Source organism: Podarcis liolepis (assembly GCF_965112155.1).
Source record: "Podarcis liolepis genome assembly, chromosome: 2".
NCBI lineage: Eukaryota > Metazoa > Chordata > Lepidosauria > Squamata > Lacertidae > Podarcis > Podarcis liolepis.
The window spans coordinates 33302749-33330533 of record NC_139555.1 but is presented as its reverse complement, the minus strand read 5'-3'; the positions used below and the strand labels follow the sequence as shown (position 1 = coordinate 33330533).

Genomic DNA, 27785 nt, shown 5'->3' with positions numbered 1-27785 from the left:
AACCAGGAAGGCAGGCAGGGAGCCACTACTTAGCAGGCATTGCCGCGCAACACAGCGGGTGCTTTTTCCTTGGAGCCTATGCAGCAAAGCGCGTCTCACAGCAGCTCAACGCGCTTCCACAGCTGATCTGCAAAACCTGCTCAGCGAGGCACGCGCGGCGCGACCTATTGCCACGGGGTTTTGCACGGCTGCGCCGGCGCGCGCGGAACACTGAGCCCGTGCGCCGAGCCTTGCGCATGCGTCCGGGGACCCGGGCTTTCCTTCCTCTCCCGCACCCTTCCATCGGCGTGTGTGGGCGTGGTTCTCCGCTGCCTAATTGGTCCCCCCCGAGCCCCGCCTGGGGGAGGAGGAGAGAGGGGAGGAGCTGCCGCCGCCGCCAGCCGGGCTGTTAGAGGAAAAGTCGTTGCCGTGGAGACGGGAACGCTGCGGGCGGCGCGCGCGCGCCTGCTTTTGCGGGGAAAGTAGCGGTTCCCGCGGGTAGCGAGAGCTGGAGGGAGCCTGGGCATGATGAACAAGCCGGGAAAGAAGGACTCGCGCACCAGTAAAACGCCCCCCGGTAGGAAAGGGAATAATAATAATAATAATAATAATAATAATAATACTCAGCCCATCTGGCTGGGTTTCCCAGCCGCCTTGGGAAGGAAGCCGCCTTGCATTAAGCTCGTCATGGAGAGAGCATTTAATTTAAAAACAAAAGGTGCCCACAGGAGGAGGGCGCTCTAGAGCCATTTTTCATACCACGGCGAAGGATGGAGGCAGGGGTGCGAAACTTGAATAAAATAGGGGGGTGGCGGGGCAGGTAAGCCCCACCCTGCATAATCGATCACATAACATGGCGCGCGCACACCATTTGGCAGTGCCCATCAACTTTGCCGGGGTGGGGGGCTCGGTCCCTTCAAATATTTTATTGGGGGCCTCGAAGTTGGATTCTGTGGGACGGAGGGGATGGGACATGGGGGCTTATAGCTGGTATTTTACCCTCTAAGAGACTGGTATTGAACGTTTAGGAACTTCCGTCTCCGATCTTAGAAGTTGCATACAGTGGTACCTCGGGTTACATGCGCTTCAGGTTACAGACTCCACTAACCCAGAAATAGTACCTCGGGTTAAGAACTTTGCTTCAGGATGAAAACAGAAATCGTGCTCCGGGCAGTGTGGTGGCAGCAGCAGGCCCCATTAGCTAAAGTGGTGCTTCAGGTTAAGAACAGTTTCAGGTTAAGAACAGACCTCCGGAATGAATTAAGTTCTTAACCCGAGGTACCACTGTATTCAAGCAACATAGGAAGTTAGTTACCTTCCCCTTGTTGACCCGTAATGACTTGCAGTCAGGGGTACAAACAGCTGAACTTGGAGTTGCCAGGGATTGAACCTGGTCCTTATGCACTATAACCTTCATTATCGTTGCACTTTTCTATAAGTTCTACAGGTTCCAGGATTAAGTGTTTGCTCAAACTAAGCCCCTTTCAGCTGAGGCATATCCTGGCAAAAGCTCCAGAGATCTCAGTCCTGGGATCACCATCTTCACAGAGGCAGAAAGTGGCAACAAAAGGGTGGTATAGTCAAGCACAGTAAGAGAACAGGGTGCTGATTCTCCTGTGAGAGATCTTAACCGGGGTGTGTGTCTGCAAAGTGAGTGTGGGGCCATCATTCAGTGGCCTTTCAGTTGGCGGTTACAGTAATTTCTGACAGTAGAAAGAAAGTCCTTCTGCACTTTGTGTCGAATTAATTTACAGAATTCGCTGCCACAAGAAGTGGCAATGATCACTGGCTTGGTTGGGTTTAAAAGGGGAGTAAACCAATGTGCAGAGGATAGGTCTGTGGCAGAAGTGTGTGGCTTCCATCAGGTCTCTGTGTAGAAAGAGATGTACTTCTTTAATAAGGCATAAACTTTCCTGTAAGGAAGCACAGAAATTCAGTGCTTAAATGTGTCATATGGTACATGTTTTTGTACAGGAGAGCTGCAAAAAGCACGGCGGGTTGACACAAGGAACCCCTTCTTTTCTGTGATTGTCCTGAGATGTTGGAATGCTTTGCCCTAGGAAATGCGGCTGGATATGAATCCGTGGATTAAATTACCTGCCTTGTTTTGAAGCTATAAGCCATAGTTTCTGGGTTTGTCCATAACAGGAAGCTGCTGGTTAAGTGCTGGGTCCTGGTTTGTTCCAGGCATAGGCAAATTCCAGCCCTCCAGATGTTTGGGACTACAATTCCCATCATCCCTGACCACTTGTCCTGCTAGCTAGGGATGATGGGAATTGTAGTTCCAAACATCTGGAGGGTGGAGTTTGCTTATGCCTGGTTCAGCCGCTCATGCAAAGGGAGAATTGAAGTGGCCAGGAAGAGTCTTGCAACATCCCACATACAACTCATGCATATTCTTGGCTTGTTGGGTAGGAGTGTGACCTGTATCTGGATTGAAGCCAGAATGTTGTATGATTCCAATATACACTAGGGATGGAGCAATGCTTTTTCTTTGCCCTGCGATTCTACCGAACTTTAAACAATGTTTTCAAACTGATGAGTGAAATGGAATTTTTGTAGAAAACGAAGGAATTGTGTTTCAGAAAAGAAGAGGCAAAAAACATATGAGCAGCCTTCCTCTCCGGTTCAAGAAGAGCCGGAACCTGTGAGCTTTGTATTGCAAGGAGATGAAATCCAGGCTCTAGCCATCAAGTTGGAAGACTTGGAAAAGGTGGGTATAGGATGTCAGCAGTCTTTGTGGAAGGCTAGGGTAGCTTCCTAGTGGTGCAGGAATCAAACTGCTAGCACATTAGTGAAGCCAAGCAGGGTCTGGTGTGGTTTCGAATTGGATGCAGAACTGTGTGTTGAGATTCTTGCATTGCATGGTGTTGGACTACAATACCCTAAGGTCCTTTCCAACTCTACAATTCCTTCTTTGTTTTTCTCTCCTAAGAATTTCTTTTACCACCTGAACGTGTAAAAATGTTGCCATGGATCCCAGTTTCATGTTTCACTCTAGTGATAATTTCATTGGGGCTGTGTTTTGTTTCGGTAGCTCCGTACTGCACAACTGCCTCAAGAAGAGAAAGAGAAAGAGAAAGAGAAAATTCCTGTGACCAAGAAGTACCTCATCCGCAAATCCAAGCCCCAAGAAGTTGGGAAGAAGGCATATTTCCTGGTTGCTTATCCAACTACTTCAGATGAAACCAAGAAATCACTACAATATTCTGGTATAGTCAATCTTCAGTTTTTATTCCAGAGTGACCTATGCTAGTTATTGGAAATTCCTGAATAGTTGTTAGAAGTTTTGGTTTTTTAAAAAAAAATGTCTCTGAGGTTTGACCTATACAATGGGTCTGATCTATGATTTATTGTTTTGCTGTCTTTGTTGTAGGTCTAGAAGAACCGGTTGTTGATAATTTTGGATATATCGTCCCCCATAGCATATTAGGAACTCTCCAGGAATTCAAGCAAGAAGCTACAAAAAGAGGACAGGATCAGGTTGGTTTCAGCTGATGTATGTAGTATTATTTTGCGGGTTGATTGAGCAGGCATCCCTCAAGGACCTTTTTATGCCAGCAGAACCATGTAGCTGTTTAAACTTTCTAAGCCTGCCATTTTACTGGTGATTTTGTCTGACTTCCTCCGTTATATATATATAGAGAGAGACAGACAGACCGACCTACTTTTATCCAATGCAGCACTAAGTAAGCATCTCATCAGAGCAAAGATATATGCTTTGGGAACAGGACGTTCTCATTCTGTCCCATGTGTCTCACACCTTCCTCAAATCTGCTCTGGAGGGTTAGGGGGAACCTCCAGAACAGATTTAGAGGTTGAATAGGAGGGTGGGGAGTCCTGTAAAGGGACCCCTGACCATTAGGTCCAGTCGTGGCCGACTCTGGGGTTGCGGCGCTCATCTCACTTTATTGGCTGAGGGAGCCAGTGTACAGCTTCTGGGTCATGTGGCCAGCATGACTAAGCCACTTCTGGTGAACCAGAGCAGCGCACGGAAACGCCGTTTACCTTCCCGCCGGAGCAGTACCTATTTATCTACTTGCACTTTGATGTGCTTTCGAACTGCTAGGTTGGCAGGAGCAGGGACCAAGTAACGGGAGCTCACCTCGTCGCGGTGATTCGAACTTTCTGATTGGCAAGTCCTAGGCTCTGTGGTTTAACCCACAGCGCCACCCGGGTCCCTACCAAGTTCTTAGGAGCTTTCTATTCCGGTTTGGCTCTTGTGTGTCCTTTGGCTGGTGCCAGCCTCCATTTCATCGTGGTATCTCCCTGTTCTCCATTCACGTGATCTGTGAATTCTGACCCTCTGGGAGCTATACATTCAGGATGCATCAGGAGAGCTCACCCTGTCGCGGGGATTCGAATCGCCGACCATCTGATTGGCAAGCCCTAGGCTCTGTGGTTTAACCCACAGCGCCACTCACATCCCGGGGAGTCCTGTTGTTACACAAGCTTAAAACCTAGCACAGATGGGACACTTTTAGATTGGATACAAGTCATGAATACCTTTGTGCATGCCCAGAACAGAAAAAAGGCAGGGGAAGGACTCATTGAGGTGAGCCACATCACTCACTTACTGCTGCTCCAGATACATTCCATCAGGCTCTGCCCTCTGGTGCAGATGATGAGTGGCAGAATGGCAATGATGGTAGAGAATGGGACTCTTAATCTCAGGGTCGTGGGTTTGAACCCCACATTGGGCAAAAGATTCCTGCATTGCAAGGGGTTAGACTGGATCCTCCTTGTGGTCCCTTACAATTCTATAATTTTTTTATTTAAAAAATAATAATTAAAAATTTCTTAGATGATGATGATGATGCTAATAATTTATTTGTACCCCGCCCATCTGGCTGGGTTTCGCCAGCTACTCTGGGCGGCTTCCAACAAAGATTTAAAATGCATTAAAATGTCACACATTAAAAACTTCCCTAAAGAGGGCTGCCTCCAGATGTCTTCTAAATGTCAGGTAGTTGTTTATCTCTTTGACATCTGGTGGGAGGGCATTGTCTCTCTTTTCAAGTTGTGTTTTCTGCAGATCAGTTACATTTGTTGTGAGACATTAGTGTTGCATGCAGTATTAGGTTGGGAAGGAAAGAAGGGGAGGGGGGAATGGTGGGTGGGGTGGGGTGGCAATGCTTCTATTCTTCTGCTCAGTGTATGTGTGGGGTTTCATGTGAGCGTCACTTGAGCGGGTTCTCTTTCTGTTTGCTTGTTCGATTTCCTTGGTGGAGAGAGGTTGGGGGCGGTCTAGGGGGCGGTTGGTTGCTTTTGGTTGCCTGTAGTGAGATTTGTTTAGTTGCGTGAGATGGTGGGGTTTTGGGCCAGGTTAGCCATATTGATTTGTTTGCTGTCAGCGGATTCTTGTTGTTGTCTTCCTGGGCTATGTACGTGATAAAGGGGAACTATACCAGGATGAAGGTCAACTTTACAATTCTATGATTGTGACTGAAAAATCTGGGCTATAACAGGCCCAATAAAGATCCAGGAACATCTGGATGTGGCCAACCTGTTTGCAATATAAGGCTTCTGTCTGGAATTGCCTGGAGTTATGTGTTAATTAGTGATAAAGTTTGCAGTCAGACAAACTTTTAATGTGATAAATAAATAGTGGGTGCATTGCATGAGGTCAGTATCTTGCCTATTTGAGGGTTGTTGTTTTTTCGCTGTTGTGCCCTATACAGTGGTACCTCGGGTTACAGACGCTTCAGGTTACATACGCTTCAGGTTACAGACTCCGCTAACCCAGAAATAGTACCTCGGGTTAAGAACTTTGCTTCAGGATGAGAACAGAAATTGTGCGGCGGTGGCAGCAGAGGCCCCATTAGCTAAAGTGGTACCTCAGGTTAAGAACAGTTTCAGGTTAAGAACGGATCTCCAGAACAAATTAAGTTCTTAACCCAAGGTACCACTGTATGGGAATTAAAGCCTGCATCACTGTTTTTGTTTTTCCTCCCCCAGGTAGCAAGACTAGTTCCTGATGAATTACTTCATGGAGCGTCAGTCCAACTTTTGGGGAGGTTCAGAGAGAAGCGTGAGGAAGAAAAGAAAAGCGCCCCGTCACCTTCGCAGCAGCACATGGCTCTTCAGAACTGGAACCGCAACATGATGCTCAGGAGGATGCAGCAGAAAAGGCTGTGTGGTAAATAAAATATTGCAGCAGGCGAGTTGCAGGCATTCCCAAATAAACCTAGATGCACCCATGTTAGTGATGGCGGCTGATGGCACTCACTCCAGTGCTGACAAGTGCCTTTTCTATCTTGGACTGGAGGGAAGGTTTTAAGTAAGGGAGACAGTGTGGTGTAGTGGGTAGAGTACTGGACTAGGAGCAAATTCCCACTCGGCCATCAAGCTCACTGGGTGTGACTTTTGGCGCCGGACACTTTCTGTCAGCCTAACCTACCTCACGGACTTGTTGTGAGGATAAAATTGAGAGTTGGGGAGGGGGGAAAGTAGAGATGTGCACGCCACCTTCTGAGCAACTTGGAGAAAAGGTGGGGTGTATGTTCCGTAATTAATAATAAGTGATTGTAAGTGTGGAGCTATAACCCAGAGCATAGGGCACGTGCCATGTGGATTTCCTAGACCTCGGGATAATAATAATAATAATAATAATAATAATAATAATAATAATAATAATTTATTATTTATACCCCGCCCATCTGGCTGGGTTTCCCCAGCCACTCTGGGCGGCTTCCAAAAGAATATTAAAATACTGTGATACATCAAACATTAAAAGCTTCCCTAAACAGGGCTGCCTTCAGATGTCTTCTAAAAGGGACTGGCCTACAGCACGAGAACAACTGTCTGCCTGTTTGTTTTGTTTTTAGAATGTCTCCACAAATCGGAAAGCAGGCTGCTGATGAACTTTGCAGAGAGTTACAGAAAAATCCAGGAACAGCGTACTCTAATTGACCGCAGCCTCCCTTTTCTGTACCTCGGAAAGGTGACTGTTTTTGATAGCTTACTTCGGGTGACGTTTGAGGAGACTTGTGACAAATTCCACGTCTGCGTAGTTAAGCGTGTTGTGCACACGCACCCTCGAAGTACAGTGGTACCTCGGATTACATGCGCTTCAGGTTACATACACTTCAGGTTACACATTCCGCTAACCCAAAAATAGTGCTTCAGGATGAGAACAGAAATTGGGCTCCGGCAGCACAGCAGCAGCAGGAGGCCCCATTAGCTAAAGTGGTGCTTCAGGTTAAGAACAGTTTCAGGTTAAGAATGGACCTCTGGAACGAATTAAGTACTTAACCCGAGGTACCACTGTATTCGGGGGTGGGGGGTGGAATGCAAGTTAGTCAGCTGGGCTTGAACCATTGCTCCAAATGCACCCCCGCAAATGGTAAGATTAAGGTGTTGAATACGGATGTCGAAGTCAAATGTTTAGCTGTAGCAAACCTTTGCAGCAGCACGTGAGATTTGTCTGGAGCAAGGCAAACTATGAGCCTTGGGTCAAATAGCCAGACTAAGGCAAACCGTGGCTTAGCTCACGGCAAGTGCAGCAGGGAGGGAGGAGAAAACAATACAGTCCCAGCCTCCTCTCCAGGAACTTGCATGCTTGTACATTCATGCAAAGTCATGGTTTGGCTCAGCACTGCATAAGAACCTTGTTGTTACTTCTTAGCTTCAGATATGGTAAGATCGGCAGATGGGAAAGGCACAAGAACTCTGCAGTATTTTCTGTAACATAAACAAAAATAATTAACATTCAGTCAACATTTTATTTCTGTTTCAACATGCAAACATTAAGTCACCGTTTAGCTGTTTTTAATATCTACTTCATCAAATTTGTCATATGCCTTGGTGCCTTTTCATGTCACTGATTTTGAACTTTCGTTGGCTGTGTTGCTTTGAGTGATTTTTTAAAAAGTAAACTAGAAAAGCAGGGTCATAAATACAGAGATAATATCAAAGCAGGGTTTGATGGAGAGTAATTACAGATAACAAGAAGAGGTCAGGAGGTCACTTTGGTCATCCTTAAACCGAGCAGCTCTTCATAATCCTGAGTCGTATCCTTACCTTGTGTTCTTATTTCCCCCGCGTTGTACCCACATTTTATCCTGTGTCGCAAAACCAAACCAAAGCTATGTGACCTTCTGCTTTCTTTCCTAGGGCTTCAACGTAGGGACTGAATTCTGGAACCAGCCTGTGCTCATTGGAGATGAGGTCAATGGACTGGCGGTGACAATGGGCCAAAGTGAGCTTGGCTTCCCAGAAGAAGTCACTCACATTGGCAAACCTCGCAGCATCTGGAAGGAGATGGGTGAGGCACCATGAGCCTATCAGGCTATCTGGGGGGGGGGCAGGTTGCCTAGGATGACTTCAAAGGGGTAGAGTCATTTCCTGTTCCTTTGCTGCAAATGTGATCTTGCAGTCATCCTGCATTTGGCCAGTGGCGCGGCATCCACCTGCGGCACTGTTTGCTGTTGGGCCCTAACAAGGACTACTGAGATGGTAAATACGGAAAAAATTCTGAAGACCGCTTATCTGCATTGATAGAATGTCCCAACTATTCCCAGCCAGGATTAATATTAAGCAGGTGTGTGCAGGCAACAGAATAGAGCAGGCATAGGAAACCTTTGGCCCTCCAGATGTTTTGGACTACAATTCCCAAAACATCTGGAGGGCCAAAGGTTGCCTATGCCTGGAATAGTGCAACTCGTACAGCACGTTGGATGACAAATATTCACACAGTTGTTCAAAAATAATTTTACACAATTTATCAAATATGTGCGAATGAGACAGTTACTTACAAAGTGCCATGAAAACTTACAAACTACCAATACCTAAAATAAAGTGAACTTGCAATATCAGATTTTACTAGGTTCTTACAATTTCTTCACTCAGTTTTTCATTTTTTTCTTGTTTTTTAAATAAGTTCAAGAAGATTCAAGAAAAGGGTAAGTTCAACGTTGTTCCCGGTAGCTGTGAGGTGCTGATGAAGCAGCATATGAAGTAACAAATAAGACAGAGTGCCAGCGTTCTATCCCTGTTTCGCCCTAGTAGTCCAAGAAATTGTCTCTTTGGTGGATAGCACACTCCCTGAGCATAGTTTTCCGGGCTTCTTCAGTTGTCTTGTGCCATTGATGTGTCTACTAGTGCTAAATATCTTTAAAGAGACAATTTCTTGGCTTAAGCATACAAGACTGAATAGCCAACCCCAACAAATTGGCCCCACCGGGGGCGAAACAGCAGCCTCTCAACTGCATGGACTGCCCTCCCCCCAAAGTCTGAAAGCAAAACTCGAATGCTAGATTCCTGTAGAGGAAAATGATCGCAGCATGCTGTTACGTGCCACCACATCTGAAGGCTTTCCCCCCATTGCTGATTATCTCATATGAGGTTGTGCAGGGAGGGGTTGTGTGTTTGTACCCAGAAAAGCCATAGAAATCTCCAAGCTGCTTGGGAGCTGGATTTTCTGTTCAGATCAGCTTGAATCAGTCAGAAACTGCTATAGCTAAGCTCTCAGCTTGGCATTCACGAGCACATTTTCTATTGAGAAACCTTAAAGCTCAGTGAGTGTATATATCTGTGGGTCACATTTGGGCGTTCCCCACAGGTACCAGACCTTCAAAATACCTCAGTTTCCATCGCACCTGGGAGAAGAGTCTCTTTCTGAAGCAGCGGCGAAACGAGTTAAAGGATATCTTAGAAAAGCTGGATTTTTACAACCCGGTATGGCGGCAATAATTTCAATGCGCAAGGCTGTTCATACAAGGCCAAAGTATAACTTCTCGGTAGCTTTCCCCTTGTTTGTAATGTAAATTGTGTTTGGATGTTCTGATTTTCCTTTTAAACAATAGAAACAAAGCCAACACAAATCACAGCACATTTTCTCCCCCTACCCCCTTTCCCTCGAGTTAAGGACCTGGATGGCCTGGAAGTTGTAAGCAAAAATCACCCATACACCAGTGTAAGGGCAGAGAGTCTGTCCTCCTTAGCAGAAGAAGAAGAAGAAGAAGAAGAAGAAGAAGAAACTAGAGAATTTCCTGAAGAAAAACACTGGTTAGTAGTGTTTGGCTGAGGGCGGGTAGATGAGAGGCCTGGAACAAAGCCTGACTTTGTGAGGACAGCATGGTTTCTCCAAACCCGTATTTCCCATAAAACATTCATTCTGGGGCAGCAGGTATTTGCAGGGCGGGGGAATTAGTGAGTGCAAGGGACCGCTTAACCTTTGCCCCACCCTCCAATTCTTCTATGCAACACCCTCCCCATTTTATTTTACTTTACGCATTCAGGCTCTGAAACCCAAAGTGAGTTGGGGCTTGGTTCTCCTCTTCTTCTGTTGATGACATGCCTTATATATCTCCATATTTGATTTAAAGTATGTACCCCACCAGCAGTGGCCTGCACGCAACAATTCTTCATTTAAGAAAACTCTTTAAGTTAGTGAGTTTTTGGTCACTTTGGTTACCAAGAGAAGAAATTACCGATCGGAGACAAAAAAAATTGACTAAATCTTGCTGAGCTACATAATTGACCTTGAATGATTTTCATTTTCATCATTATTTTATTTTTTTGCTGTATTTATTAGGGACCCATTAGCAAAGTACCCAGATGTGGTTTCGGCACCAGTGTTGGGCCCGTCTCTGAAGTTCTGCGAACAACCGGCTCGCTGGATCAACACCACTTCTGAAGAGGTGGGGGGCTTGTCGTGGTTGGCATCCGTCTGTCTCGGGAGTGCGCCTTTGGGGGTGAAGTCAAACCGTTGGGAGGGAACTGCTGCCTCCTGCATTGTTCTTGCTGCGTTTGCAGTACCAAAGGGACCTCTCCAGGGTGCAAGCCCTGGGCAGTGTGGATGGAGATCCTGGGCTGCCCAGGCGGCAAGACCCCTCCCTCAGCCTCGCTGATGTGGTCCAAAGCAAAGGAAAGCAATACATTTGACACCGGCTTGGCTGCAGGAGTTGCCAGAGGAAGCATAAAAGATGCCATCCAGCTGCCTTAAGGACTCCACTCTGGATTTGTGTCGGGCTTATTCCTTAGTCTTTTCTTCTCCCAAAGATGTCCCGCAAAGCAGTGAGCAGTTTACTCCCAAAGCCTTTCTCACGAATGAGTACAGTCTCAAGACAGTGGAGGTTTAGGGTCAGAGTTTTCCTTCTCCTAGATCAGGGGTCAGCAAACTTTTTCAGCAGGGGGCTGGTCCACTGTCCCTCAGACCTTGTGGGGGGCCGGACTATATTTTTTTTGGGGGGGGGGAATGAACGAATCCCTATGCTCCACAAATAATCCAGAGATGTATTTTAAATACAGTGGTACCTCAGGTTACATATGCTTCACGTTACAGACTCCGCTAACCCAGAAATAGTAACTCGGGTTAAGAACTTTGCTTCAGGATGAGAACAGAAATCGTGCTCTGGCGGCGCAGCAGCAGGAGGCCCCATTAGCTAAAGTGGTGCTTCAGGTTAAGAACAGTTTCAGGTGAAGAACGGACCTCCGGAACAAATTAAGTACTTAACCCGAGGTACCACTGTAAAAGCACACATTCTACTTCTGTAAAAACACCACAAATAATCCAGAGATGCATTTTAAATAAAAGGACACATGTTTTTACTCATGTAAAAACATGCTGATTCCTGGACCGTCTGAGAAGGCGATTGGGCCGGATCTGGCCCCCGGTCCTTAGTTTGCCTACCCATGTCCTAGATGGGCTGCCTTTCCAGGTTGATGAGCCCCATCTGCCCCTCAATTCCCTCTACAGCACATGCAGAAACTGCCTTCTTGACCGTTGGACCTGCTGTTGGTCTCATTCACTCAATCCACCTGCAGGAGATACAAGAAGTCCCTAACTCACCAAGGGTTTAAGACCCATCGGCTACCCTCACCTGGTCTAGCTGACAGGTTTAAGCTGATTTCGGGCATGTGATCATTTGTTGCATGCTGACAGCTTCTAGGAGCCGGAGGTACAAGGGCAGGAAAGAGGGAGGCTAGGTTTTTAAAATCGTCCCCAAATCCATGCTGCCCTCCAGATACTCCAACTCCCATCAGTCACAGCCTGCATGGCTAAGGGTGAGGGATGATGGGAGTTGTAGTGCACAATGTTTAAAGGGCACGTTGTTAGCCGCTCCTACTCTAGCCTTGTGTCTTGTTTCCATTCAGTTTGTAATCATATAAGGGTACCTAATGATGCAACAAAAGCTGCCTTCCAAGGCAGATCCTTTCCATGTGCTTTGAAGAATGTTCAAAATGTTCATGTGTGTCACATTTTCTGGGTTTTTGTTTGCCGAAAGAGATGTAACAGAATCAGGAAGCAGCACTGGCTTTGGCCCTGAGCTGCTAAGGTTTTTTGGGGGGTAGGGCAGTGTGGTCATACCAGGCAAACTTGATGATTTCTGGCATCCTTATGTTTTGTTTGCTTTCGGCCCAATAGGGTGAAGTTGGCATCGCTGCCCGGGTCACCTTTGAAATTCTAGTAGGTGAGAAAGCTGAATCTCTGCTCACTGTGAGCAATGACGGCACGGCTGCCATCTGGTATGATTGGCGAAGGCTGCCTCATCCCTTTAGCTTTCAAGAGAAAAAAAGGAAAGACATGCAGAATTTTTACTTCAACACCAGATCAGGTAGGTGATTCCTCCTCCTGTCCCCAGTCGACATTTGCAGCATCAATAAAAATGCCAAGTGCAGGCAGACAGGCAGGAGAACCTCCTTAGGAGGTTGAATCGAGCATAACAGTTCTGATCTCAAGTATAAGTTTGATCATCTTTGTGCCCTGGTGGTAGCTAGCAGGTCATCTTAGCTGCTTAAAGAGGAAGAGAGGCTGAGAGTGGAATTCAATGTTGTGATCTTATAGTCATTCCATCTGTGCAAAGATGACTCCCCTACTTCCACTCCTCCCTGTGCACTATTCTAGGGTTTCTCCTAACCCACCCAGAGCTAATTTCTGGGAGTGGCTTCTGACTGTGCTTGTTAGGTGACTCCCGCCCTTCACCCATTCTATTTGCATGTGGTACTTCTGTGGCCGGGACGCGGGTGGCGCTGTGGGTTAAACCACAGGTCGGCGGTTCGAATCCCCGCGATGGGGTGAGCTCCTGTTGCTCAGTCCCTGCTCCTGCCAACCTAGCAGTCCGAAAGCACATCAAAGTGCAAGTAGATAAATAGGTACCGCTCTGGCGGGAAGGTAAATGGCGTTTCCGTGCGCTGCTCTGGTTCGCCAGAAGTGGCTTAGTCATGCTGGCCACGTGACCCGGAAGTTGTACGCCAGCTCCCTCGGCCAATAAAGCGAGATGAGCGCCACAACCCAAGAGTCAGCCACGACTGGACCTAATGGTCAGGGGTCCCTTTACCTTTACTTCTGTGGCCAGGCATTGAGGCAAAGGGGATCCTCCTGGGTGCCAAATGAAGAAAAGCTGTTGGAGGTTGTAGAGTCACATGGGTGTGCTTCAACCAGATGGTTAGGATACTGACCATTTGTGCCTAGAGCCTAGTGTCAAAAGTTTGCAGTCGGTTGGATGTGTTTTGTCCAAGGCCAGGTCATTATGCACTGACTAAAGCGATTCTGCTGAGCTCTGCCTAATACGTCCCGGTCCAAGGAGCATGATATGTATAAGACAAAATTAAGAGGAAGGCTGACACCAGAGGATGAAGATTATATGCAGTATCCTGGCAAAAGGCCACCTAATAAACTGAAATCATTGTCTTCCTTCTATTCCTCCTTGGGCCATTTCGCACACTACACAACGACAAAGGCACACTTAGCGGCGCCTCTACATGAAATAGGGGGCTGTGGCCATCCTACAGGTGCTTGTATAATTCACACTGTGGCAAACACATGTTTTTTGCAAGCCCGTGTTACACCCTTGCAAAAGCCCTGAGGACTCTTGCTTGTTGATAGATGGGGATATGAACCTGAAGATATGTGAATGAAAACTCAAGCAATGAGTCAAGTGGTTGTCAGAGGAGTTTCCTTGCCAGTGGAAACTGCAATGCATCCCTGTTCCCTTCTGTTCCTGTTAGGCGTTATCCTACCTAGAGAAACCAGGAAGTTTTCTTTCATCTTCAAGGCGATTAATGCAGGCATCTTCACAGAATCCTGGGAGTTTGGCACTCGTCCTGTGTTGTTAGGAGGTGCTATGTTGCAAGTGACCCTGTGGGGAATTGCTGTGTATGAAGATATATCAGCTGATCTCAGGAACGAGATAGAGGTAATCAAACAGGGGCTACGAACATTGTGGGTTATCGGGTGCTCTAAGGTTAGATGTCTTTTGTGAGATGAGTAGGCTTGAGCACACATTCTGTTTGCCCACGGGGAAAGATACCTTCCTTGTCATGGTCACACGGATGAAAGAATGCCATTGGGGATTTCCTTAGAGCTGGGTTGGTTAGCCTGTGACCCTCCAGGTGTTGCTGGAAACTACGGCTCCCATCATTCCTGACCATTGGCCAGATTGGCTGGTCCTGAGGGAAGTTGAGTCCATCACCACCAAGTCCTTCACTGTCACTGAAAGATTCAGGACTATGCCTCTCTTCCGTAGTGTACAGTTTGCATGCAAGCCTGCAGTTCTCACGTGTTACCCTGGATCTTTTGACATTAAGACTTGATTGTGCTCCAGATTTTGGCACCCCCAGAGTTAAAAAAAGCGCACTTTATTGTATCGGGGGAGAGTGAAGGGCTGGGCTTGCCTGATGGGCTTGCCAGAGAGGAAGGGGTCTTCAGCTCTTGTCTCTTCAGTATCCAAAAGCTTCCTGGTTGCTGAGGTGAAAAGCATCAACTTTTGCCCAACTTGGGCTTAAAAATTAAAAACAAGAACAAAGACTTCCAATCCTGTCAGGAAAGGTTTGTCCTCAATCTCTTGAGAAGTGGTTTCTAAAAATACATCTTCATTCTGCCCTCCAGTTTGGTGGGGGAGAAATAGATCAAGCTATCTTTGAGGCTTTTCTGGAAGGAACCTCAGACCATTGAAACTTCTTGATTAGTTAAGGTGTGGAGGTAGGAGCAGCAAGGAAGGAGTGACATTTTAGGTGATCTTATCTTGGCTTAACACTCCCAGGAGGAGATTACATTTACAAGTGATAAGAGAAGGTGGCAAAGATCTGCAGTGAAGGGGACAGTGATCAACGGGCTCAGCATGAGCAGTTGCCACTCAGCTTGCTGGTGTTCCTTGGCTGACTATAATGGACCGTTCCCTTTTTGCCTCTCCAGGCCAAAGCAGAACTTCCAGCCAGGACCAGGGAGACCAGAGTTTAAACCTCCACTCATTCATGAAGCCCATTAGGTGACCTTGGGCCACTCACACTTTTACAGTGACATTGTGAGGCTGGCTGGGCAGAGATGCTGAAATAGAAGGGAGGGAGAGAAAGAGTCTCCCCATAGCCCTTGCTCATCTGGGCAGTGGCAGAGGGCAGAGTTTCCTTCCTCTTTGCTTCTGCCGCCCTGAGGAGACATTACATGTTTATGTATTTATCTCTCCGTGTGCCTCAGCAACAGGAATGTGCATACCCAAACTTCCATGTGCTTTTCTTGGAAATCGCAGGAAGAGCTAGAGGCCCGGGAAGTTGCTGTCATAGTGGAAGAGAATCTGAAGGACCTGCTTGATCGAATCCGTGTGCCAGAGCGACCACGGTCTCCTCACGATGCGTATGTCACAGAGGAAGAGCTATTCCACAGAATGAACCCAGAGGTATCTTTCTGCTTTGGAGTGAGAGGGTGCTGTTGGTTTTTTATGGGTCAGGATGTCAGGAATTAGCTTTAGGGTTCATGCGCTGCACTCCTGTCTCTATTTAGAAGTGTGTGCCACAGAGTTACATGGTACTTACTCCTATCTAAGTGTATACAGGACTGTTGGCTTAGTCACTGAGGCCTGGAGGACGGGGCTCAATGTTACAGTGGTACCTCAGGTTACATACACTTCAGGTTAAAGACTCCGCTAACCCAGAAATAGTGCTTCAGGGTTAAGAACTTTGCTTCAGGATGAGAAGGGAAATCGTGCTCTGACGGCGTGGGGGCAGCAGGAGGCCCCATCAGCTAAAGTGGTGCTTTAGGTTAAGAACAGTTTCAGGTTAACTACGGACCTCCGGAACGAATTAAGTACTTAACCTGAGGTACCACTGTACTTTAAAAACTGAGACTGACTGACTTTTCACAACATTCCTTACTGAGGAACATTTGTATTTCTGTTGCCTAATGGCTAGAAGGAAGAGTTTTGAACTTTGAAGGGATTGTGGACTTTAGTGACACAGTCCCCCTCCCCTAAGAGGAGCTGTAGCTGCTGTTTCCAGAACTTAGCCAGCATACTCTCAGTCTGTTAATCATGAGAATCTTAAATCTCGGGGTTATGCTTTTGAGCCCCAGGTTGGGCAAAAGATTCCTGCATCGCAAGGGGTCCCTTCCAGCTCTACAATTCTGTGATTCTATACTGCTCCTGTCAGGTGATTTCAGGGAAGAAGCTAGGCCAAGATGTTGTTTAACAAAGGAACAGCTTTATTGTAAGAGAACATGATTCACTGCCACAGAGCCACCTATAGTTGAAGCAGCAATCGTTACCTCTACATCACAACTCCCATGGCAGATCTGGGAGCCATTTTTTATTTATTTATATTGGGCTGGCATATCAAGTTCTATCCTTATCTTCTGAATACCAGTTGTTGGGCCTTGCAAGTAGGGAAGGTGCTCTTGTTTTGGGGTCCTGCTTGTTGGGGTTCCCACGAGCATCTGATTGGCTATGGTGAGAAGAGAGTGATGGACCAGAGGGGCTTTTCTTACGTTCTTCCCTTATCTTCTCTCGCTTTCAGTTGTACTACCAGCACCAAGTGGTAAAGGAGCTGTATGAGCTGTGGAATAAACTCATGAATCCTCCTCCATACGAGGAGGAGACGAGGAAAAGCATCACTACCCAAGAAGAAGCCTCTCTACCCAAGAGTGGTGGGGAGTCTCGGCAGAAGAGTCCCGACGAATTGCCCCGTAAGAGTGTGTCCCCAGATGATTCTTCGGTGAGGAAGTCCATGGTGGAGGAGCTGGCCGGCGAGCTGAGTAGGTCTGATGTGGAGGACGTCAACCGAATGGAGGACATCAACCGAGTGGAGTGGAATCTGTCCATCTTTGATTTCAAACAGGTGCTTGATTCGGGTGTTCCTTACTTCTCCTGGCTCTGCCCTGTTCCTAGGAAGCCTCGGCCTTGTTATCAACATATCCAAACTTTTCGTTTATTGAAGGCAGCTAGATTGAAAGAAGAATCAGTGTCTAGGACTTGAGACACTGGAATGTGGTGTGTACAAACATGCTGTCTTAAGACACTTGCACGAGTAACCCCGGAAGAGCAATGCATCGTTAGTTCTATTTCCCAGTGATTCTCTTTATTTTCCAAGCCAGCTTCCAGAGATCCAGCCCGCTTCCAGAGATCCAGCCCACTTCCAATGCTAGTATCTTCATTAGAAACTCAAATGCAAATATGGCTTTTCATATGTTTAGTCCCATGTCATTTTTTTAAGGTGGATGCCAAAAGGGAGAATCCCTGTATCCAGCAAATGCAGATCTTGTGGTTCAGTCATTCAGTAAAGGGATGCGGGTGGTGCTGTGGTCTAAACCACTGAGTCTCTTGGGCTTGCTGATCAGAAGGTCGGTGGTTCGAATCCCTGCAACGGGGTTAGCTCCCATTGCTCTGTCCTAGCTCCTGCCAACCTGGCAGTTCAAAAGCACGCCACTGCAAGTAGATCAGTACCGCTGTGGCGGGAAGGTAAACGGCCTTTCTGTGCGCTCTGATTTCCGTCACGTTGTTCTGTTGCACCAGAAGTGGATTAGTCATGCTGGCCACATGACCCGGAAAGCTGTCTGTGGACAAACGCCAGCTCCCTCGGCCTGAAAGCGAGATGAGCGCCGCAACCCCATAGTCACCTTTAACTGGACTTAACCATCCAGGGGTCCTTTCCCTTGGACAGGGGAGTGTTGGAGGTGTGGAAGCATTACAAGGCTGAGACCAGCTATTAACTTTCACAGAGGCTGCTAGAGGTGGGGCAGCTCTTTTGCCCAAATTTTTCATTCTACCGGGCATGGTGATCTTGGTCTGGCCGTGGATAGCCAGGAACATTTGGTGTTACTAAACTGAGAAATGTTGGCTGTGATTTCTCTCTCGTTAGACTTTGCTGACAATCCCCGAGGAAGAGGAACGAGAAGCTGCCCTGGCCCAGCTCAATAAAGCAGCCTTGGAGCTTTGTTATCCACCAGTGATGCCTCAGACAGATCTCCTTTACCAAATATGGTATGTTGTGGGTGCTTGCAAAGCAGGGATGGGGGACCCTGTGGCCCTTGATATGTTGCTGAAATCCAACTCCCATCAACCCCAACTAGCATGGCCAGTGGCAAGGGAGAAGGGGAGCTGGAGTTCAGCAACATCTGGAAGGTCAAAGGCTCCCCACAACTGCTGTAAAGGATTGATTTTGTCCACCAGACACCTTACGCTAGCTGATTGGTAACATTGTCAGCCAAATTAGAATTGATCAGGGGTCTGGAAACCAAGCCATATGAGGAACGGTTGAAGGAACTGTGTGTGTTAACCTGGAAAAGAGAAGACTGAGAGGAGGTACAATAGCCATCTTCAGATATCTCAAGGACTGTCACACGGAAGAGGGAATAAGCTTGGGAGGGTAGGACATGAACCAATGGCTTCAAGTTACAAGAAAGGAGATTCCAACTAAACATAAGAAGAACTTTCTGACAGTAAGAGCTGCTCTACAATGGAACGTTCTCCTTGGACGTCTTTAAGCAGAGGTGGTACGGCCATCTGCCATGGATGCTTTAGCTGAGATTCCTGCATTGCAGGGGGTTGGACTAGATGACTCATGGGGTCCCCCAATTCTACGATTCTGTTATCCCCTCCAGAAGCAAACCCAAATGCTATGTAGAGTAGAGAAGAAGCTGGGGCTCCCAACAGGTGGGTTGATCCATGTTAAGAGAAGGGAAGGTATTTTGGGGTGCTGGGTGGCTCACAGTTGTCTTCGTTCTTAAGCCAATTCTAGATGCAGTTGGGTTTGTTTATTTATTCCACAGTCCCTTCTTCCAAGGAGTTCAGGGAAGCATTGTATTGCTCTTCTCCTTCCTCCATTTCCCGCCGCTTGCAACAACCTCCTTGATCAGCCTGACAGATGGTGACTGGCCCCAGGTCATTGACTTGAGCTGGGTAGTTAGTTGGACCGAGCTGATGGTAGTTGGAATGTGACAACACTTGGAACTTCCTTTTCCTGCCTTGTCGCGTTAACATGGGGCAGCTCCTGCTAGTTTCAGGCTGCCTTTGGTTCTGAAGGTGGAGAAAAACCATTGAAAAACAGGTAGCAACGTTCTGTTGCTTTCTCAGGCCCTCCTCCTCCTCAGACTTAAATTAGTTCCTTTTTCATTGCAGTTTCCAGTTGTGGCGTGAAGTGATCGATGGTCTGGTGAGCCGTTCGCTGGTGCTCAGGTCGCTGCTTGGTATGCCTGAGAAGGATACTTACGTAGAAATTGTTCCAGAGGAAGTAGGTGAGCTATTGTGTCATCGAAGGGGATATTTCTGTGGAGCTTGGCAGAATCTGGAGAGGCCAGAGCCTGCCAATCCAGCTATGTAGTTAATGACCTCATTACGCTAGGATGTTAGGATGGAATGCGAGTGGCGCTGTGGTCTAAACCACTGAGCCTCTTGGGCTTGCTGATCAGAAGGTTGGCGGTTTGAATCCTCGCAACTGTTGCTCTGTCCCAGCTCCTGTCAACCTATCAGTTCGAAAGCATGGCAGTGCAAGTAGATAAACAGGTACCGGTGCGGCGGGAATGTAAATGGTGTTTCCATGCGCTCTGGCTTTTAACCGTCCAGGCCTCCTTTACCCTTTACCTTTTACCTTGCTAGGTTGTTATGCCAGTGTTGTTGTTGTTGTTGTCATTAAGTTCATTTCTTTCTTTCTTTTGAATATATTTTTATTGAACAATTTTAGCAATAACCATTTACATTCCCCCCCTTTGCCCCCTACCCTACTCCCTCCCCCCCCCCCAGGACTTCCCTCAGCTCCCCTCCCTGGTTTCTTTGCACATATTATCCTCTGCATATTATAAAATTGTACATATCGTTGCCTTATCTATCATATATCCAACTGATAACTTTGTGGATGTTTATTCAAAACCTGCCAAGGAGTCTAAGTTGTTTTGTTGTCTTTTTAGATAATTTGTAAAAAGGTCCCATTCTTCCTTGAAGTCACGATTGTCCTTATTACGCAGTTTGTATGTCAGCTTAGCCAATTTCGCATAGCTCATCAATTTTTCTTGCCACTGTTCTTTCATTGGGATTTCCTCATTCTTCCATCCTTGTGCTAACAAGACACTTGCCGCTGTTGTAGCATACATAAATACATTTTTGGGGTTTTTTTGGCAGGTCTTGTCCTACAATCCCTAACAAAAATGCTTCAGGTTTCTTTATAAATGTTATTTTAAACATTTTAAAAAATTCATTGTATATCATTTCCCAAAAAAATTTAACTTCTACATTCCCACCACATATGATAAAAAGTACCTTCTTTTTCTTTACATTTCCAGCATGTGTTCGACTCGGTTTTGTACATTTTTGCTATTTGTACTGGTGTGATATACCATCTGTACATCATTTTCATATAAGTAGTTTTCTTTCAAAAGAGAACAATCTGTAAATTGCAGATCTGCTTCCCACAATTTCTCCCCGTCCTCAAGTTGTATATTATGACCTATATCTTGTGCCCATTTGATCATAACTGATTTGACCTTCCCATTCTAGCAGAATACTATATGCTTTCTCCAGCAGCTTCACTTCTTCTTCTATAACTTCCTTTTGAAATCTGGAAATTGTATAACTAAACCCTTTTTTGTTATCTTCTTTATACATTTTTATAATTGTCTATAATGCAGCCAATTCTGAAAATGGTCTTTAATTTCCTCATAATCTTTTAACTTCCATTTCCCTTCTTGGTCTCTCAATAACTCTCTATATGTAGGCTACTTCCCTTTTTTGCCAAGTGGTTTGAGCAATGAAGCTTCAATTGATGATAACCACCAGGGTGTTTTTTGTTCTATTAAATCTTTGTACCTCTCCCACACCCTCATTAGCTATCTCCTGATTGTATGATTGTAGAATCCTTTATGCACTTTTCTTTTCCCGGTCATTAAGTTCATTTCTATGACACTTTATATTTTTAAGAAAAACATCTCAGAGTTGTTTACAACCTACATCAAATCAAATGAAACAATCAAACATTGCTGAAGAAAGTAAAATATAAAGTATACTATATGTGTGTGTGTGTGTGTGTGTGTATACCTATATATATGTAGGTTACCAGATTTGAATCTGGGGACACTTTTCAACTTCAATGGATTTTGAATGGGGACTGATTTGTAAATCTGGGGACTGTCCCTGGGAAACAGGGACATCTGGTAACCTGTGTGTGTGTGTGTAAAATTTCAAGAGAAAAAGGAAAAATTTCCACATATACACTTCAATACATTGTTTTGTTTTATTGACTTCCCATCCCTTTCCATGGTGATTTTATATTCTCTCCTTTTACTACACCCTATCTTCTATCTCTTATAACAAAACAATATTATAGTAAGTCCTATTTTTTTTCTGTTCCTCATGCTTCAAATCCTGCTTGCAAGTTCATCATACTATAATATTTCTTTAAATAATAATAATTGTATTTCCCAGCCTTTTGACTAAGATCAAGTGTAGCATCTGTTCTTAAAAAACAGATACTACACTTGATCTTAGTCAAAAGGCCGGGAAATATTATTATTTAAAGAAACATTATAGTACAGTGGTGCCCCGCAAGACGAATGCCTCGCAAGACGGAAAACTCGCTAGACGAAAGAGTTTTCCGTTTTGGAGGTGCTTCGCAAAACGAATCTCCTATGGGCTTGCTTTGCAAGACGAAAATGTCTTGCGAGTTCCTGCGGTTTCCCCCCTTTCTCCCCCCTTTTTCTAAGCCGCTAAGCCGCTTATCAGCTGATCCGATAAGCTGATAAGCCGCTAAAAGCCGCTAATAGCACTAATAGCGCTAATCCTCTAATCCGTCAATGGGCTTGCTTCGCAAGACGAAAAAACCGCTAGACGAAGACAATCACAGAACGGATTTTTTTCATCTTGCGAGGCACCACTGTATATATTATACTATATAGTATAGTATATATTCAAAGCAGCATAATTAACAGGAAGCTAAAAGTTTAGTATGAATGAGCAATCAAGTGGGCTCTTAGAGAGGAGATTGCAGCTGTTTTGTTCCTCTCCAGTTGTTTTGCTGCTGAAATAAGCCATGGTTTGTTGTAGTGCATCATCTGAACTTGGGTTTAGCGTTCTCCAAACAGATCACAAGTAGGTCAGCTCAGCAGCAAAACGACCAGGGAGGAGCAAAGCCTTTGCAGCTCGGCTCCAGAAACCTGCATGTTCGTGTGCTCATGCTAAGCCATGGTTTGGTTTAGGGTGATGTGCAAATGATGTTTGTTGAACAGGATGTCAAATGTTCCTGACTTTTCAGAGCTTGGTACTAGTTACCTGGCAAAAAAAAACTAGATGGCGGTGACTGGTGAAATAATGGAAAGTTGTCAATTCTAGTCTAAAGAGGGTTCAGTTTAGCAGGACTGCTCTGTTTTCTGTGCAGTTGAGTTGAAGCCAGTTGCCATGAAGACAGGGAAAGAGGACCGGAAACTTCAGAAAGAAGACAAGAAGGCTGCAAAGGAAAAAGACAAAGAAAAAGCGAAAGCGGCCAAAGAGGTACATAGCTGGACTCTTGTAAGGTACGAATGCTGGAAACGAAGGACTTGGTTCCGAGAAAGTACTGTATTTGAAAAGGATTTTGGAGCTTCTGAACAGAGCTGCCTCTTTGCTGTAAAAGGGAGGTTTCCTTCGGATGTGCAACTTGCTGGGAAATACACATGAGAAGACGTTCATGGGACATATGTCCTCAGCTTGCTCCGAGCTCTCTCTCTCTCTCATACCTGTGTTTTTTCTAAACAGGAACGTCCAAAAAGCACGAAAGCCAAATTGAAAGAAGAGAGAAAAGCAAGAGGTTCCACAAAGGAGACAAAGGAGTCTGTCTCTGCGTCACAGGAAGCTGCAGGGTCAGAGGCCCAAGAAGCTCACCAAGAACAAGTGGACCCAATCCTGCAGGAAAAGTACCACGAGAAACTTTATGTCGAAGTAAGTCGGTGTGCCCAGCGTTGTCACCTTTTGTCCATTTCCTCACTGCTTTAGCTAAAGTTCTGAAGCCTGTTATTTGTAGGTATGTACTGTTAATGCGGGTGGCGCTGTGGGACGCGGGTGGCACTGTGGGTAAAACCTCAGCGCCTAGGGCTTGCCGATCGCATGGTCGGTGGTTCGAATCCCCGCGGCAGGGTGCGCTCCCGTTGCTCGGTCCCAGCGCCTGCCAACCTAGCAGTTCGAAAGCACCCCCGGGTGCAAGTAGATAAATAGGGACCGCTTACTAGCGGGAAGGTAAACGGCGTTTCCATGTGCTCCGCTGGCTCGCCAGAGCAGCTTCGTCATGCTGGCCACGTGACCCGGAAGTGTCTCCGGGCAGCACTGGCCCCCGGCCTCTTAAGTGAGATGGGCGCACAACCCTAGAGTCGGACACGACTGGCCCGTACGGGCAGGGGTACCTTTACCTTTACCTTACTGTTAATGCGGGTGGCACTGTGGTCTAAACCACAGAGCCTAGGGCTTGCTGATCAGAAGGTTGGCGGTTTGAATCCCTGCGACGGGGTTAGCTCCCAATGCTCGGTCCCAGCTCCTGCCAATCTAGCAGTTTGAAAGTATGTCAAAGTGCAAGTAGATAAATAGGTACCACTCCGGTGGGAAGGTAAACAGTGTTTCCATGTGCTGCTCTGGTTCGTCATGCTGGCCACAGGACCCGGAAAAACTATCTGTGGACAAACGCCGGCTTCCTCGGCCGGTAAAATGAGATGAGCGCTGCAACGCCAGAGTCCTCCACAACTGGACTTAACAGTCAGGGGTCCCTTTACCTTTACTGTTAAAACTAGTGGGTCTTGCTTCTGAACAAATGTGTCTAGGATGAGGCTGCTTGTTATCTTCTCCCAGTTGCTTTTTCATTTTGTGCCATCTTTTCAACATACGGCAATTGATGTCAGGCTTAGAACTTGCTGTGCATTTGTGACAGACAGGCAACTGTTTAATCCGGGCTCCTGAGATGAAAGTTAAAACTTCTCTATAATGAGTCCTTCATGCATGCATTGCTTTTGAAATGGGTACCTTCTCCGCAAGTTCAGAGTGACTTTTTCATTTGCTTCCTCAAGCTGATCTAGCAGAGTTATCTTCTGTGATAACACAGAGGCCAGGCATTAGGGAGAAATAGCATCTCCTGCAGTCCTGAAACACGAATCGATTCTCCCCACTGACTTCTTCTCAGCGCTCAGACTTGAGACTTGATAGACCGATGGAATAATTACACTTTTTGTCTCCTAACAGCATAGGGCTAGGCAGCAAAGAAATTTGGGTAGGGCTGCTATTCCGGAATAAACTCAGCCAGAACCATAACATTTTAATACAATCTATGGCCTTTTAAACTGGGGGGCAATTGTTTTTGTTTGTTTCTATATTCTAAATGAAGGGTGGTATAGAAATTTAATAATAAAAATACAGTCATACCTTGGATCCCGAACGCTCTGGAACTCGGATGTTTTGGCTCCTGAACGCCGCAAACCCGGAAGTGTTCCGGTTTGCAAACGTTCTTTGGAACCTGAACATCCACGGGTTCTGATTGGCTGCAAGAGCTTGAGAGACTCCTGCCTGACATCCTGGAGAGCTGCTGCCGGTTGGTTTAGACAGAACTGAGCTAGATAGGCTAATGATCTGATAAGGCAGCTTCCTCTGTTCCTAAAATCCTACCCATGTCTACTGAGCCACACTTGAGTATGCAGTGGGCAAGTGTGCATTTCATGGCCATCTAATTCCTGCCACTTCTCACCCCTGATCTTAGCTTAGAAGGGCAGGCTAGGCCAGCACCTGAGGGCCATTCCAGGATCTCCCAGGACAGCCAGCAGGCACGATAACCTGCCTTCCACCTCCACTAGCCAAAAGGATATACAGGGTTGCATCTTCTTCAGCTCAGCAGGTCAGACATGAGAGAGAAAACGTGGGGCCGAGAGTGCTTCCCAAAATTTTATGAAGCACTTAACCTGTTGAAATGACAATTCTCCCCTGCCTCTTAAATGCACAGTCCTCTTTTGCACCTGTGTGAGGCAAGGTTTCAGCCTTTCCTCAGCCCACTGAAAAGAAAGATTGGCAGCAGGTTACAGCACAGTCCTAATGTCTACGCCGAAGTCCTGTTCAATTCAGTGGGCCTTATTCCCAAGTTTGGTGAGGCTAGGACTACAGCTTTACATGTACCCCAAATAGTATATGTTTATATCATGGATAGGCAAACTAAGGCCCAGGGGCTGCATCCGGCCGAATCGTCTTCTAAATCCAGCCTGTGGATGGTCCAGGAATCAGCATGTTTTTACATGAGTAGAATGTGTCCTTTTATTTAAAATTCATCTCTGGGTTATTTGTGGGGCATAGGAATTCCTTCATCCCCCCCCCAAAAAAATATAGTCCATCCCCCCACAAGGTCTGAGGGACAGTGGACCGGCCCCTTGCTGAAAAAGTTCACTGACCCTTGGTTTATATGTTTGTAGCTTCCTCAGCCATTACACTAATGGAACAAAGAGGCTTTAGGAGCTGTTGGGATTGCTCCAGTTTGTCACTGATGATGGAATTCTGCAGCATTAATATAGAGGGTTATCCTCAGTTGCAGTTGGTCATTAAGGCTGCAGTCCTACACCTATGTATCTGAAAGCAAGCCCCACAGAGCATTCAGTGGGGCATACTTCTGAACAGACATATACTGTACAGGGTTGCTCTGTTAAAGGCTGAAAAATGCCTCTCTCACACACAGAGAATGTTTGTTATGGGATGCCTGCACACACACAAAAACCAGCTGAGAAAAACCATACTTGACTGTCTGTTCATGTGTACCTTTCTACTGGGACTTTGCTGTCCACACTTTTGTCCTGAAAGTTTTTTTGACTCCTGTTCTTAGGTTTATGGACAGCTGGATTCAATGGTGAGCAAAATGCTTTCCCTCTTTGAAGTGCTGAAGAACGATCCCTTAGAAAAGAAGAACAAACCACCTTTTGTCTAAATACTACTGATTTCATAATGAAATGATAATAATAATAATAATAAACCTTGTTTATATATGCTGTGCCAGAGCAGTTTCCTTTTGTTTATAAAGCTGCCAATTGCTTAAATAGACATGAGGGCTAATCTGCACAATTAACTCTGCCACAGTTGGCTGGCACTACTCGTTTCTCTGTACTCTGCTGTGTATAGCCCTGTCGAAAATTTCGGGGTGTAATTAAGGGCAATCCACAGTATGGCAAGGTTTTCAGACCAATGCTATGACTGGCTTCATACATTAACAACGACATGATTGAACCCAGGGGTAGATCATAACTACTTCTTCTTCTTCTTCTTCTTCTTCTTCTTCTTCTTCTTCTTCTTCTTCTTCTTCTTGTGATTCACCATCAAGTTCCCTCTTCCTCATGAAAACAGATTTCAGGCAGCTACTTCTATATGCATTGCAGAGCCCCGGATTATGATTGTTGGGGCCTGCAGAGCTCCATCAATGCTATAGTAGCCTGTTTACAGACAAGGGCTTTTCAGAAGCTTGGGAGTGGAATTGTTCAGCTATGATGCTTCTCCCCCGCCCTGGCAAGGAAATGCCCCATCAAGCTGGTTTTGTAGTTCTTCAAGCAAAAGCCCTAAACTCATACCCACCAAGCAGCATGGCCAGCCCTCCTGTGATAGATGTACAAGGATCTGCTGAGGGCATGTCTTTGGTCATCCCCGTGGGACCACTAGCGATGAGCAGCCCTCTGGGAAATCTAGAAACTTAGTTGGTTACTGCCAACTTTGGACTACATCAACACGATGCAGAAATGTGGAATATAAATGCAATGAGTAAATGCCAACTTTCGAACGCTTGCAGAAGATGCTGTGCATTGGATTTTGCTGTACAGTGGTACCTCGGGTTAAGTACTTAATTCATTCCGGAGGTCCGTTCTTAACCTGAAACCGTTCTTAACCTGAAGCACCACTTTAGCTAATGGGGCCTGCTGCTGCGCCGCCGGAGCACGATTTCTGTTCTCATCCTGAAGCAAAGTTCTTAATCCGAGGTACTATTTCTGGGTTAGCGGAGTCTGTAACCTGAAGCGTATGTAACCTGAAGCGTATGTAACCTGAAGCATATGTAACCCAAGGTACCACTGTACTGAAAACATTCAGGGGGGAATGGGCCACTTATAGAGAAGAAATGCCTCTCCTATAGCAAAGGCCCCCATTCCCCATTTCATCTAAAGAATGGGACTGGCACTATCGGCAAGGGAGAGCCCGGTACCTTATTGCGCCTGTAACTCCTGTGCCAAGTGTGCATCCCATATCTCAAGCCACCTGCTAAATTGCCGATTTTGCAGCACTTCAGGCAGTATCTGGGTGAAAGCCCAAACTCCAAAGTCCCAGCAGTTTTTCTGCTTGGATCAAGGCAGTTGGGAGGTCCCAACCTGGATTGTGCTGGAAAAGCTTTTGCCTTTGTATGCTGTTAAGGCACCAAGTGTTCCAAATCCATTCGCTGAGATGACTGCCTCACCTTCCTTGCATTGGTCTTGCCGAGTCTGACATCTGCTCTCTCTAGATGTTTGCTGTCCCCTGATTCTTTTAATGTGAGGTGCCAGGGATTGAGCCTGGGACTTCTCCGGTGCAAAAGTTGGAAGCATGGTCCTCCCCTCCTGAGTCAGTGAAGGGGAATTTGTGGCCCTCTGGAAGTTTGATAGACTC

General features: G+C 46.2%; 1 protein-coding gene across 1 annotated transcript; it reads left to right on the top strand.

Annotated features, from left to right (window-relative positions):
• Positions 1–278: 278 nt before the first annotated feature.
• On the top strand, positions 279–26152 carry MYCBPAP (MYCBP associated protein). The gene is made up of 19 exons (XM_083487124.1): positions 279–556; positions 2565–2692; positions 3017–3191; positions 3356–3462; positions 5938–6118; positions 6807–6922; positions 8095–8245; positions 9542–9657; positions 9848–9987; positions 10517–10622; positions 12350–12539; positions 13933–14120; positions 15450–15596; positions 16708–17028; positions 18049–18170; positions 19308–19423; positions 22552–22664; positions 22908–23090; positions 25990–26152. The coding sequence occupies exons 1-19, from the start codon at positions 505–507 to the stop codon at positions 26089–26091; spliced, it is 2754 nt and encodes a 917-aa protein (XP_083343250.1). The 5' UTR covers positions 279–504; the 3' UTR covers positions 26092–26152.
• Positions 26153–27785: the final 1633 nt, after the last annotated feature.

Coding starts and splice junctions, on each gene's coding strand:
- MYCBPAP (XM_083487124.1), top strand. CDS start 505: ATGATGAACAAGCCGGGAAAGAAGGACTCGCGCACCAGTAAAACGCCC. Junction 3,192..3,355: donor GAAATCACTACAATATTCTG/GTATAGTCAATC, acceptor TCTTTGTTGTAG/GTCTAGAAGAACCGGTTGTT. Junction 15,597..16,707: donor TCCACAGAATGAACCCAGAG/GTATCTTTCTGC, acceptor TCTCGCTTTCAG/TTGTACTACCAGCACCAAGT.